The following is a 14,964-nucleotide window of genomic DNA, read 5'->3' as shown; positions in this document are numbered from 1 at the left end:
TTGTGCTGTACTACCTTCCTGTTGAATCATTTGCATTACCAGAGGGCTTAGAGAAATCATGAAATCATCATCACATGTTGCTTTCTTATACTCCCCATCTAAATTTTTTTGTTTTGCTCATCTTCTGCTTTTCTCTTACTTTTTTTTTTTTTTTTTTTTACTCCATGTGTTTTCCAACTGGTATTAAATTGTTCCACAGTGATTATGTTCCCACCTGTACACTTGGTGTCCTCCAATAAGTTCACGTGGTAGAATGTATTTACAAATGCTGGTACAAACTATCTACCTCTCTTCCAGCACCCCTCCATTTCTTCCCTCACTATTTTACATATTCTAGCTCTTTCTGTATAATGATGCCGAGAGTTTTTCACACATTCCAGCAGCTCTGCCAGCATTTATGGGCACTCAGAATCTAAGGATATGGAATAATTCCACAATATCACAAAATATCATGTGCTTCCTTACAGTATTTTATTATAAAATATGCAAAACAACACGTTTCTTCATACTTCTTGAAGAGTGATTAAAGTAATAACCCTGAAGTACACAACATTGAAAATGTCAGCCCAGATCACACAATTTTAGAAAAAATTTCTCTGGTTTTCAAACCTCCTTCAAAAATTTTTATTCAGTGCCCCAGGTTCTGCCTTCCCCCTTTCAAGGAAATACTGGACGTGGCACTCGCTGCCCTGGTCTGGATGACAAGGTGGTGTTCGGTCATAGATTGGACTCGATGGCCTCAGAGGTCTTTTCCCAACCGAACTGATTCTGTGATTCCCACCCTGGCTCCCGGGCTTTCCCCTCGAACTTCACGGGTACAGCCTGAGGTTGATCCCCGCTTTGTGCCGCGCCTCCCTGCACCGCCTCAGCCTCCCCTGGGGGCTCCAAGGCAGCGTGGAGGGCACCGGCACACGCGGCTCCACGTTTCGGTTCTGTTTTGAAGCCCCTGGCGCCGCTTTCGGCCGAGATGGACGCTCGCCACCTCGGGAGGCCTCACACAGCGCCCTGAGACACCGCCCCACCCTCCGCCATGCCGCACTTTCGTCACGGCCGCGCCCGTGGTTCCACCGCCTCGCCAGTACTCCTGTGTTGTCATCAAACGCGTAGTGTCCTCGTCGGTACCGCGGAATCACGTTATCCTTGGACTGAACGCTTGGGCTGCTGGAACTTGACTCGAATCTGCTGTCGCTAAAAGCCAGCCCGCCCCTGCCCCTATGCCGCCGGCGGAAGCGGAAGTGTCGCCATTTTGTTTCGGGTGATGGCGGCTGTGGTGCTCTGGGATCGGGGGCTTTAGCGCGGGCCTGGCCCTGCGGGGACTCGCTGGTCGGACAGTCGGTGCTCCTGCGAGCTGCCTCCGCCTCGCTGCGCCCCCCGGTGATGTACGGAGGGCTCGGAGGGTCTCGACGGACTGCAGAAGAAGCAGGCCCGCCGCCCCTAATGTTGTTGTCAGGCGGGGGAACGGTGCCCGGGCCCCCCGGAGGAGGTGGAGGTGGAGGCGGGAGTAGCCGTGTGGAGCTGCTGGTGTTCGGCTATGCCTGCAAGCTGTTTCGGGATGATGAGAAGGCTCAGTACCAGGAGCAGGGGCGACACCTTATTCCTTGGATGGGAGACCCCAAGATCATGATCGATAGGTCGGTGTAACACAACCCCCAGACTGTGCTGCGAGATCTCCTGTGATAGCCTCTTTCTGTTTCCCCCCTTGTGCTGTGGGCAGTGAGGGCGGGGGTTGAGCAGAGGGCTCGCTCTGGCAGGCGCGTCGGGACCCTCTGTGCTGGGGCTGGAGGCAGCTCGTCCCGGCACAGCTCCGAGGGCGCTCTGCAGCGCTTCATTCTGCGGAACTTGGGGTTTCCCGCTCTGGCAGCGCTGGGAGGTTCCTCTCCTCCTGGCAGGCAGCGTGTGATGGGTCTTTCTGCTCCACTTGTGAAGGCAGGGTGGAGAGTGGGAATGATCTGTTCCTTTTCAGTGCAAACCACAAACGTCCTCCTGTTTTTTTCACTTGGAATCGAAGGGAGCCTGATTTCGTGGGAATACTTATTAGGCACATTGTGTGTTCTGTAGGTGAGAACGTGGCAGTGTGGGGAGTGCAAAGGCGTTTATCCACCATAAAGAAAATGGGGATTTCCTATTTCTCCTACATAATCTGGCTGCAGGCTGCTGATGGGACACTCCAAAAGCAGTTCTTGGCCTCTTCACTTTTCCTGGTGCCATGATTTACTCTATTAGACAGAAGGGATTTGATTTTGAGTGCTTGCTCTTGAAATTTTATGTCAGGGCTGGCTTCTTTTGGTTGTTGTACCATAGGTCCAGGTTCATGGCCAGAGAGACTAATACAATCTGCTTTGATGTTCATTCTGGTTTCTTGAGTTGTTTCAGCACTGCAGGGTGGGACTTGGAAATAAATTTATTCAGAAAGGGTTACCTGAATATTTTGTTGGACAGAGGGAAGATGAGAGATCAGGTTGGTTATGTTTGAGTGGAGCACTGAAAGAATAATTTAAGAGTTATGGCTGACCCTGAAAACCTCAGTGGGAAAGATGGAAGAATTTTGGTTTGGAAAGGGTCATATAACATACTATAGATATTTGTTCCCTCAGTTTCATCACTGCTTTGGTGCTGGACAGGATTCTTATTTTGACTTAAAAGCTGTATTTGTCTTGGAAAAATATCAGTAAGGGAAGGTCTTTTGATTTCCTTCCATAGGACTGAAGAAAAAAGAAATGCCCTTGCACTATTTTGGTGCTTACGCCATTAATGATGGTTATCATTGAAATAAATTCGTTAAATTGGAATAGACATGAAAGCAGGACAAAACACCCATAAGTATTTGTAGCTATGTTTCATTTCTCATGCAACAATGGAAGTGTTGTGTTGCACACTTCTAATCTAAATAATTTCTGTGTCTGATCTCATTTGTTGGTAGAGGCTGTATTTGGGGTGCTGTGCAGCAGAGCCCCGTTCACAGACGTTATAGAAATTGTAGGGAGCAAACACTAAGTATGTGCATGTCTGTACCCACATACTGAAATACCAAATAACATACATTTGTGAGTTAAGGCAGCTTGCAATTGCTAATCTTATAAACTCCTTTGGAAGCTTAGATTCCTTTTATCTCCAGCAGCAGGAAGTCTTCATTTTCACCATTTTGAGAAAAGCACATTGCTATGAGAAGACTTGGGTTCAAGTTTCCCTGTGGACAGAGCTTGATTAACCAGACCTATTTTCATTTGCTTTTTGCTATAAGAATATTTACTTTGTTTTTGGTCTAGCAAGTTGGCACAAGGCAAGAGTTGTGTGTGGGAAGACACCTCAGCGGAGTCGAATTTACTGTCGCTTTACTTTCCAATCGGTTTCTCTTACTGATGCATAAACATTATCCCAATGCAGTGCTTTTTCTGCAAATAAAGTGATTTCTTAGTAGAAAGGAACTGTACATCATTGATCTTTGCCGATTTTGCGGTGAACCTCCTTAAATTGCATGTTTATGTTACTGTTCCTATGTATGTGTGTCTCTCTATCACATAACCCAGAACTTATTTCCTCAGCCAAATGGCTAGGGGCCGAGCCTAGCCATGATTTTACCTCCAATGGACGCAAGTTTCTATGGTGAAGATTTCTCCTGAGAGTTCGAGACTAGCAGAAAGAAGCGAGGAAATTTCGACCGTTTGGTTCTTACGGATAGGTATTTATGTACTCGGGTTTGTGTGAATGTAAGCTATTTGACTTTCCAGAAAAACGTATTTTGCAAGTGACATTGATTGGTTGGTTGAAGCACGTACGGTAAGAGCTGTTAAGGAAATGGATCCCACTTAAACTATTAAAGGATACCTTTGCCTTTAATTGTAATAATTTCTTAGTTTCTTTGAGAGGAATTTAGACTATTAAACAAATTTTCGATAGTTGGTGACAAATGATTAGCAAAATTAATTGTAACTTCTAAAAGGGAGTATGCATTAACGTAAAAGTTTTTTTTTTGTTTTTTTATTTTTCATTTTTATTGGGTAAGTATTTAAGTAGTCACATAAACCCAAGCCCTAAGTTCTTTGCATTGACCAGCTGTTTCATCCTGCAGGTATGATGGACGTGGTCACCTGCATGACCTTTCTGAATATGATGCTGAATATTCCACCTGGAACAGAGATTATCAATTGTCTGAAGAGGAGGCTAGAATAGAAGCCCTCTGTGATGAAGAGAGGTATTTAGCCTTGCATACGGACTTGCTTGAGGAGGAGGCAAGGCAAGGTATTGCTCAAGGAATAACATGGTTATTAAAAAAGCATGTTTAAATAAATTATTATGAAACTAAATTTACTCCTAATTTTATACTCTCTTTTTCTGATGTTATCTTGACAGTACCCAGTGGATTCGAAAAGCGGGAGTCTTTGCGTATGAGAGGACCTCAGGATAGTTTAACTGTAGATCCACACAGAAATTGCCCAGATTCTGAGGGCAGACTGGGATTTCAGACCCCCCAAAATAAACACATTCTGCTTCATTTTTAGTGTTGTTTAAAGGAAATTCTGTGCTTTTATATGCATAATTGCATTAGAATGTCTTAACCCACAGCCTGTCTCTCTTCAAGAAGAAATAAATGGTCAGCATGTGTACATGCTGTGTTTTTCTGTTCAGTTTTTAATGAAAGCTAAAATGATCAGGAGAAAACTTCTTATTTAAAAACTAAAGTAAGAAATATTACTTCTTCTTTTTTAATAAATTAGCTTCTGAATATGTTCTAATGTTGGTAATTGCATTTTTGTTCAAGAGGAGGAATATAAAAGACTCAGTGAAGCATTGGCAGAGGATGGTACCTATAACGCAGTGGGATTCCGTTATGGCAGTGATTATTATGACCCTTCAGAACCTACTGAAGAGGAGGAACATCAGCCTGCAAAACAAAAAGGTAAGGGGTAAAAATAACAAGGGTTAATTGAGAGGGAGGACATACCATTTCTGTCTTGCAGTTGAGGGTTTAAAATATATGTGTTATTAAAATGCAGTTAGAAATTCTGAAAGCATTTCATCAAGGTCTTTATGGAACTCTGTTACTGAGTTTTTGCAGACTTTGTTCTTGATGAGCTTAAAAATATTTTCCTGCTGTGGCACAGTCAATACTGCAGTAGTCAGGGAATTTAATTCTGCTGTCATGCAGATTCTTATTCAGAAAAAATTAGTAATTCCTTACATTGGCTGTGTGCTAACAGTGTGTTTCTCAGTCAAGACAGAAAATACCATTGTAAGCATAAAATAATAAGAAGAATATATATTTTTAAGTTTAAATTTTGTCATCTTAATAATTACAAGTCTGTCTTCAACATAGTGTACCCTGCTCCATGACCTAAAAAATACAGAATCCAGTTGTCATGTTCTCATCTATAATTCAAATAACTTCATATTTTTATCATATATTCTTAAGGAAGGTTTCAAATGTTGTTGAACTATGACTTAGTAAAGTGAGGATCATTTAATTAACAATTGGGTTGCCTAACTACATCTTGGTGGGTTACTGTGGTATGAAATATGTTTTTTTCCCCCAAGTTGTGTTGCATTGCAAGACCATTTTAAGTCCTAAAGCTTATTTAGTGTTTTTTTGAGAGATTGTGTAAGTACAGTCAGTGTCTGTGCTACTTGCACTGTACAAAGGTTTTTGCCTCTTCTCTTTTGTACTGAAGCAGCATTGATTGTCTCTTCAGGGGTTTAATTAATTTGTTTAATACTCTATAACCAAATATTGTTAGTTGAAGCTGCTGCCAAAAGAAACAGTCTGTTCTTCGTCTGCTGCTCTTTCCTTCTTTCTTTGCTGCTAAAATTTCTCTGTAGTTGTGGAGTTAAACTATTTGAGTTCATTAAAGAAAATAAAACAAAAACCAACCCACCAGAATATAACCAAACAAGTGAATTCTCTTTGTTGTACGGTTTGTCCTCAGTAATCAGTGCGACATCTCATCCGTGATGAGGCTGTTCTGCTGTTTCCACAGCTCCCGTGGTCAGGTGTTCCTGCACTTGGTGCCATCTAGTCTGTCAGGGGAAAAGGGGAATACAATTTCTCTTAAGCATCTAGTAGAATAGATAATACTATAAGTTACTTTTAAGAAGTAAACTTTTTATTTCAATTTTTAGAAAAATCTGTAAAGCAAATTATATTCAGAGGAAGATTTCTGCTATAGCAAGCAGAATGTATGGAATGTAATACAAATTATCCTTTTAAACCATATGTAAATGTCTTCAGTATAAATGCTGCTTATATAGCTGCATTTGATAAATTCCTTGATTGCACATCCTTTTAGAAATACTTTATTTCATTTTTGTTTTTTAGCATTTGTGTGCTTTGGTTTTTTTTCCTAAATATTCTATTCTGTCATTTCTTGTAGAAACAGATCAGACAGAAAATACAGAAGAAAATGAAGAACCTTTTGTTGCCCCTCCGGGTCTGAATGTACCTTCTGATGTGGAACTGGTATGTGTGCATGTAATTCAGCCTACACTTCTGCCAGCTTTTGAGCAGTTGATAGTGCTCTGTTTGGTGGTTGGGCTAGGTTTTTTTTTCCATTAACTTTAGTGTGGTACATTTTATTCTAAATATATTTTTATATATCTAAATTCTAATGTGGTACAAATTATTCAGAAATAGTAACTTAATTTCAAATGTTCTGCCTTGAGCTCTTGAGTTCTATGAACACCCTTGAATCTTCTTTTTCACACTGAAATGATTGTTGTGCTTATGCTAAGTGCATTTGGTATCACTTATGATATTATTTTAGCTAATCCAAAGAAAAGGCAGTTGTTTTGGAATGGATACTTGCTGAGATGTAAGGTTCAATGTTCCAAACAGAAAGGACCATTAAACCAGAAATTTGCTTCTGTTCAAGAATTCTTTTCTAGACTCTTTCTAACTGAGTTGCAATCTGAAGGGGAGAGGAACTGATCAAATATTAATGCATATTCAAGGAGAAACACAGTAATTTATTTCTAGCTAAGTCTGAAATACCTTGAAAGTGTTAGTACATAGAAGCTCCTTTCTTCATGGGATGTTGCTCGAATTTGCTGAGTGTTCTGTAGACTTAATTGGACTTGAGTATTTTTCTTTAAGGGAGCTGAACAGACACCTGCGAGTACAGGTCTAACTACAAGGGTTTTCAGTGTATTTCAATTTTCATAAAAGATGCAGGAAAATCTGATAATATTTTTTCTCTATAACTGTGGTCATGAAAGTGTTAATTTATATGTGGGCTCAACTTGGTATTCTCAACTTGATAACCTTGGCAGTGAAGATTCAGAACACTCTTTTAGGATAAGTAATAGGGAGCACAGAGTATTTGTGTAACCGTTTAAACTTCATTAGCTTTTATTTAAAGAATGTTAAGTTTTCTGAGGAAAGCTTCTCATTTTGCATTTTGATACTGTTTCCAAAATGTAACTGCTGGTGAAAGAGTGTTGGTTGTGATAGCTGCTTGGCTTTTGTTCTGAAATTTAGGATTTATTTGCTATGTACATTGTATAGTGAGTGCAGTGTGGGGCTTACTGAAGTAATTTCTAAGTCAGCTGTTGAACTGCAGTATATTCACATGAACAGAATGCAAATGTACGTGTCTTTGGTTTTGATTAAAAACCCATAAACTCAACAAATACCAAAATGCCTAGACAACAGCTCTGAAAGCAATGTGTACTTAACTTTGGGTTTGGACTTGTGAATTTTTTTTTTGTAAGCCTTGATTTGTTGTTGCTGTTCTATTTAAGTCATTCAGCTTTACCATGGAAGATATTTATTCTTTATTTATTTCTATTTAAGAAATTTGAGAATCAGCATGCTAACATGGAGACTTTGCTCCCAGTCTGCAAGCTGCAGTTCAATAAAGATGGATATAAAATACTTCCTATTATACAGATCAATGCAAAGTGGAAATATTCAATGAAGACAAGTCAGGCAGCAAAAAAAACTCGTCCAGAAATACAGAATATTCAGTATATGATGGCTTCAGTTGCAGCAGTAATGTTACTCTGGAACTTGGAACAGAAGAACTTTGGCAGGCAGGCCAAAGGTCTTCCACTGCTTAAAACTGATTATGGTCAAAAATGATTGTTTTTCAGCAGGGCACTTTAAGAAGACTGTGGATGCTCTTGAAGTGAGCTGTTAGAGGAAGTTTTTGCTTAATAACTTATGAGGAGAGATAGAAACCGAAAATCTTGATATGTGATGTGAAACTGATAATGCACAAAATGTTACTAGTTTAAGAATCTTATTGCCTCCCATCAAAATAGTCTTTGCTGGGGTTTTAGAAGGACAAATAAAACTCGAAACAACTAGTTATTTTCCATATTGAACATGTCCTGGTAAAGGATCCAGTCAGCAGAAAACAGCTTTTAATGCAAAACAGCTTTTATTGGGCTGTTTGATAATAGTCAGACTTTTTTTCCCCTATGTGGAACACTACTGTCTCAAGTGCTTCCAGTCTTCTGAGAAAGATTTTTTGATGTTTGCAACATAGCTGTGTATCTATGAAGTAAAACTGCAGAGCTAAACCAAATTATTAATGTGACACTTCAGTCTTTATAGGCACACAGACTATGTGTTTTTACAGTGTACTGAGCATAAGACAAAACAGCTGAGTATGAAATTAAAAGTAATGAATAATGAAGTTCTTTCATTCTTTAACTGTACTCTTGTTCTCTTCACATCTTGGGTTTGATATCATACTGTTCCCTAGGGATTTCTGGCTAGGAATTGCTGGTGTGAAAATTCATGAATGCTGCTGAACTTAAGTTTTTGCTTTATTGCTGAAGTGTTTGATGACTCTTCAAGGGAATGGACATGGGAACTGTAGTTTGTATGTTGGTATTGACAGGCAACATGTTCTTCCCAAGCAAATAAAATGTAAGAAATTTATAGTTAGGGAATAGTATTTGCACATTCAGAGATAACAGAATTAAGGACAGTTTTTGGGAAGGAAACCATACATGTTGAGTCTTCAGAGCATCTTGAGATACTGTAACACCAAGGTCATCCACGATCTGTTGCCCTCTTCAGTTTTGTTCAATGCAGAAACAGTTGTGCTGGTAGAAGAGGATCTAGCCAAAGGAACTGAATGAGTAGCTGAGGAAGTAACTGTTTGGGCTATTTTTTTATTTTTTAGGCCTAATGTGTTTTCACTAGTTTTAAGTGATTACGAAACTTAAGTTGCTGAAGAAAGCCTAGAAGGCCTGTCCTACTAGGCTACGGCTACTACTACTACTACTGTTCTTTCTGATTCCCTTTGGAGTTCTAACATACTGTACAAGCTGCTTATGAAAATACAAATATGTGTTATTTTACTCCCACAGCCACCAACGGCAAAAATGCATGCAATCATTGAGCGAACTGCAAACTTTGTGTGCAAGCAGGGAGCCCAGTTTGAGATCATGCTGAAAGCCAAGCAAGCACGCAACTCCCAGTTTGACTTTCTGCGGTTTGATCACTACCTCAATCCCTACTACAAGTTCATCCAGAAGGCCATGAAAGAAGGACGCTATGCAGCTCCTTCAGAAAGTAAAGCTGACGAGAAAAAACGTGAGTTGTTGCTTGGCAAATGGTGGCTTCAGGATGGGAATCAGTGGAACAGATGCTGGTCTTTTTATTAAAATAGCCACATTTTTCTGGGATTCCACTGCAGCTGAGATTGATGTGCTGATTCAAAATTTTGCTTAAATTGGAGATTTTTTTTAGAAAACAATTCTTTGTGGAAACTTTCAGCTTCAGGAGCTGCTATGATGTGGAAGTTTTAAAAGCAGTTATATACCTCAAGTCCAACAGAAGGTTGGCCTGTCCACTTAGGGTTTAGTTTTATTGATGTTGGGCGTTATCTTGGATATGTGCTTTTGTGTCCAAGCTGATTTATATGAATGATGCTTTCCTAAGAATTCGTGCTTGTCCTGTATCACCGTTCTTTCCTAAAGCAAATTCATAGCAAACCTAAATGAAATTCAGACATTGCTTTTATTTAGACTCAAGAGTCAAATCTGAGGAAGATGATGATGATGATGATGACGATGACGGAAATTATCTTCATCCGAGTCTTTTTGCATCTAAAAAATGCAGTAGGCTTGAAGAGCTCATGAAGGTACTTGACACTATTAAAATTACCTTTTTTTCATGTAAAACATCTGATTCATGGACACAAAAATTGCAGGTGCTCAGGTGTGGGGTTCTTTTCAGACTGTAATTTAAGTCTGTTTTGGTAAACATTTGTTTTACCTTTTCTCTAGCACACAAATTGCTATTTTTCCATTTCCAAGGAATTAAATTTCTGTTTGTGATGCCCTCTGGTATTAAGGGCACCACTCAAGAATTTATCCTATGGAACCTGTGTTCAAGCAAAGAGATTAAGGTATTTAATGGAATAACATGGTTATTAAAAATAATATAAATAAGCTGAGAGAGAAATTTTTTTCTTCTTAGATTTTAGTAGATGAAATGTTAACATGAAATAACAGTTCCAGCAAATAGTATTTCACCAGAATTTATTACTCATTAAATGTAAATTTTGCTGGATGTGTTAGTTGTTTTTATTTTCTGAGACTGGACAGTGATGGAATAATGGGAGTGACAGACAGTTGTATGTATTTCAGGCTTTTAGAGTGGTGCTGTCTGATATTTAGACGAGTCAGGTTCTGTGCCTTATCCCAGCCATGGCAGTCATTGGCTAACAGTAATAACCATTTTTTTTTTATGTCATTAATTTCTGTTTACATGAAGTGTCTTGTTCTTCACTAATTTTCAAATACATTGATTCTGATGTGAGAGCTACAAAAACAGTAACTGCAGTGTTTGCATAGAATTATTGCTGTCTATCAAGATAGAGAAATTTGCTTTCCCAAATACGTTGATGCTACTGTTCTTTAAATATGTACTTCCAAGTTTAATCTTTTTTTCTATTTTCAAAATATTTTCAGCCTTTGAAGGTAGTAGACCCTGATCACCCCCTTGCAGCACTGGTGCGCAAAGCACAATCAGATAATAATTCGTCTACGCCACAGTCAACAGACGGGGCAGCTGTGCAGACATCACAGGCAGAATATTCCTCTGACTGTAAGTGCTTTGTGAGGAGGCAGCTGGTGGTGTGTTTTGATGAATTGTGTGTGGATGCTGGTGGGAAGAGAATATGTTGGCTTCATGCTTCATCCCGTGTATTTATTCTTTTGCGATCTCATGAGTCTTTGAAGGTCCTTTCAGAGTATCTGTTGAATTGTTGCTTAAGAAAACCAGGAATGCTGTGGAGGGAGTGGGCAGGCCAGAGGCACAATGCCCTTATTATTATATTTTGTTTTTGCAGGTTTTGTAAATTCTGATACTCAAAAAGTTAAAGTCAAGCTTAAATGAGTTTATGTGCTTCTTAAGTCTTTTCAGCTTTCAGAATTCTGAAAGTCCTTGAATCCTTAAATAGGCAACCTGCCCTTTCATTTATGGGACTGGCCATGTAACACTACTGAGATAATAAGAAAATTTGTGCTGAAGCCTTCGCTACCATAGGGTTTCATTTTATTATACATTTGTAGGTAAGGAGTAGTGTTACTTCAAGGTGGTGCTGAGTGAGTTCTTGATTTTTCAGTAATGTTGCTGCAAATCAATTACAACCGTAATAATCTGAGCTGATTTTTATGCATTATAGGATCAGAACCCCCAAAGGATTACAGGTGTTGTCACTGTAATATGTGGGGAGAAATATGCATGGAAATAATTTGTATTTAAAACTGTACCATGAGGGAATCTTAATAAAATCAAAATAATATTTCTGTGAAGAAATTGAAAATTACTGGTTATTGCAAGAAAGACTAAAATCAAAATAAGTATCTCCATTGAATAGAGCTAGTCAGTTTTTTGATTACTTTCATGTCAGGCTTGAACCAGAATAGACAGAAACTGGGAGATTATAATTTAGTACCACAACAAGGTCAGTTTGCAACTCATGTCCCCACTTTTAAAACTTAACAGGACTTTATTCTGTTCTTGTTACAAACAGCTTATTCTTTGAAGAAAGTAAACACTGCCGCATGGGAATGTTTATGAAACTTTTAAGAGGATAATTCATTGTAATTTAATGTATTGATCAAATCTGGCTTCCAGAAATGGGACTCTTACTGTAATTAATTTGAAATATTTTGCATTAATATTTTCTGTTTATATGTAGTCTTTCTGCAGAAAACATATTTATAAGGTGGATTCTTCTTGTAAATTTATTAAGCTAATTAGAACATTTCAAAATACTGTCCTTAAAGAAAGAGAGAAATACATAAAAAGCCTTTGCACTCTCAAGAAATATTTAGAGTCAGAGAAGCCTCTAGTGTGGAAAACATGTTCAAATGCATGGTTCATTATGTTGCTGTTGATTTGCAAAACCTGTCTACTTTTTGAGGTTTGAGTAAGTAGATGTGTGTCTATATATAGTAATATAGGGGCTTAATATGTATATAGTGATTCTAGTGGTTTAATCTGTTAATGCTGATTTTGAATATATGCACATTTCTTTCTTAATGAAAACATAGTTTTAATGGAGTTAAATTGCCAGAGGTGAATTAGATCAGGAAGTGTGATTTCATACTATCTCCTTTTTAAATATGCCTGCTCTGTTCACTTCTGTATTCACATCTATGACCTTCAGTACATTCACATTCTATTCCTTAATCTACATATTTCTTACTCTTTCTAAATCTGTTAATATGAGCCTTTCCTTTTTTTACTTTGGGTTTTTTTTTTATTTGGTTTTTTTTACACGAGAAATGAGATGCCCTTTCCTGGTGTGTTGTGCGAATCTGGACTCTTGATGTGTTAGTATTGGTATAATAATGTATTTCATTGGGTGGTTTTCTTCTAATTAGATGTTTATTTTTAAATGTGTCTTTTTGTAGCAACTGTGGCAGCCATGTATTACAGCTACTACATGCTCCCTGATGGAACCTATTGCCTGGCTCCTCCACCTCCGGGAATCGATGTTGCTGCCTACTATAACGCCCTGCCTGCAGGGGTGACTGTCTCCAGCACTACAGGTGTAGCAGCAACAGTTCCTCCCCCTCCTGGTACAACACCCCCGCCTCCCCCAGACTCAAATGACAGCACCAGTGGGTTGACTTCTACCACAACATCTACAAGGTACCTCAGACAGCTTTGCTTGTTTTTTGAGGGAGTCTTGTTCCTGCACTTCAATAGCAAGTGTTTAGTAAGGGTTCTGTTATTGAATCAAGCTATTTTAACTGCATGGTGAACACAGAGAACAAACCTCTCTGTATTTGGTTGGTTGGTTTTGGCGGTGGTTTTTGGTTTTTTGGGGTTTTTTTTTGGTTGGTTTTGGTGCTTGTTTTTAGTTGGTTTTTTTTCTTAAAACAAGAGTCTGAAAGATCTTTATGTTCTGTTTTTAAAAACCATTTATTCTTGATGTTTTCAGCACAATTGCTCCAGTGGTTGCCATTATACCTCCACCTCCAGATATCCAACCTGTCATTGACAAGCTAGCTGAGTATGTTGCTAGGAACGGGGTAAAATTTGAAACTAGTGTTCGTGCCAAGAATGATCTCAGGTAAGAGAAAATGTTATTTAAACTGTTACTTCAAAAGTTAAGGTTCTAATTTTTTAAGATATGAAATTACATGACATGTAGGTTTTGGCAAGAGAAGTACTGTTGTTCTTTTTTTTTAACTGAAATTTAGGGACCTACTTAACAGCAATGTGAAAGCACTATGGCTCTAATTGTCAAAACAACCAATCTGTCAAAACTGTCTCTAGTGACCATGCTCTGAATGTGTATCCTCTTAAGTTTAGGCTTAAGTAAGAGCTCTTCAAAACATCAAATAACATTTCATTTTCTAGAGAAGACTAGATGATAAGGGATTGTTAGTATTAGCTATGTTCATGTGCATCTTCACATATCCTGTTTTCTTTTAACAGGTTTGAATTCCTGCAACCATGGCACCAGTATAATGCTTACTATGAATTTAAAAAACAGTTCTTCCTTCAAAAAGAGAGCGGTGACAACTGCCAGGTACATGTATGTTTTTGTATGCTTCTATTAAAAATTAAGTAAATGTGAGAAAAGGACTTACCAGTTGTGTTACTGTGAGACATTTTAAAAGCGGAACACTGAATTAGGGAGAAATTGATCAGCAAATGATGTGAATGCTTTTTTTGTTGTCTTTTAGTTTTGTACAGAATTAAAGTAAGGATCTGTGAGATGGTGTGGTATTTAATTCTTGCTTTTTACTATAAGCCACTCCACTGTAGCTGTAATGTAAAATGACTGCCTGAAAATCTTCTGACTTACTATACGAGGGAATATATGCTTTGTGTAGGTTTAGAGCTTTGTAGGACTGTGATTAGTGTTCTGCTGTCAGAAAGGTTAGCCATGGCTTTTAATACCCATACCTTCCCATATGCCTCATCATTCTTCGTACAACAGTAGCACAGAGGCTGGAGGAGCTTTCTGACGTGCTTTTTTCTGAGGGAGGTTTAGAGTCCAGCCGTGACTGCAACAATACTGGAGCTTCAGAATCTCACAGCAGTTTCCTACTTGCTTTGCTTCTCCTAGTCCGTGTTATTAGGTGGTGGTAGCCAGACTTGGCATTCATGTTTTTAACTATTCTTGTGTTAGCTAATTAGATTGTTCTCTTACTGAAAAGAAAATTGCAAATAATATCAGAACTACATTATCTGATGTTAACTTTTCATGGGAAAGAGCTATTTTTTTTTTAGGCCCTATGTCATTTGTCATCTCAAGGCTTAGATTGGGGAGCCTTAAACTGAAGAAGGTAGGCCTGTGGGTAAACTCCTCGGAATTGCTTTGTGGAAAATGAAGAAATTCAATAATGGTTGCTGTTTGGAACAATTGTGTCTGATCTTTTGTTTTAATAGTGAAAAAATGTTCTGAAGACACTATTTTTAAAGATAAGATGTGGTAAATATGATCTTACTCAGCTGATAAATTACAACCAAAATTGTCCTTTGCCACA

At 38.6% G+C, this 14,964-nt stretch overlaps 1 protein-coding gene across 17 annotated transcripts in view; it reads left to right on the top strand.

Moving 5' to 3' along the window:
• Positions 1–630: 630 nt before the first annotated feature.
• Positions 631–14,964, top strand: part of SFSWAP (splicing factor SWAP) — a 37,163-nt gene continuing 22,829 nt past the window's right edge. For 4 of the 17 annotated variants that reach the window (XR_015277851.1, XM_023937187.2, XM_086856444.1 and 1 more), the window contains exons 1-10: positions 631–1,631; positions 4,070–4,239; positions 4,760–4,897; positions 6,366–6,451; positions 9,313–9,538; positions 9,973–10,088; positions 10,921–11,056; positions 12,874–13,114; positions 13,407–13,538; positions 13,907–14,000. Coding sequence is in view for 15 of the 17 variants with exons in the window: in XM_023937187.2 (XP_023792955.1) it covers positions 1,378–1,631; positions 4,070–4,239; positions 4,760–4,897; positions 6,366–6,451; positions 9,313–9,538; positions 9,973–10,088; positions 10,921–11,056; positions 12,874–13,114; positions 13,407–13,538; positions 13,907–14,000 (1,593 nt within the window). In the remaining 2 variants the exon portion in view is untranslated. Of the gene's footprint in view, positions 3,680–4,069; positions 4,240–4,759; positions 4,898–6,365; positions 6,452–9,312; positions 9,539–9,972; positions 10,089–10,920; positions 11,057–12,873; positions 13,115–13,406; positions 13,539–13,906; positions 14,007–14,964 lie in introns of all 17 variants that reach the window. The other 13 variants (XR_015277850.1, XM_023937186.2, XM_023937185.2 and 10 more) reach the window with 10 other exon arrangements.

This window comes from Cyanistes caeruleus, chromosome 18 (assembly GCF_971803275.1).
Source record: "Cyanistes caeruleus chromosome 18, bCyaCae1.hap1.1, whole genome shotgun sequence".
In the NCBI taxonomy this organism is placed as follows: domain Eukaryota; kingdom Metazoa; phylum Chordata; class Aves; order Passeriformes; family Paridae; genus Cyanistes; species Cyanistes caeruleus.
This window is presented reverse-complemented; position numbering and strand designations above follow the sequence as displayed.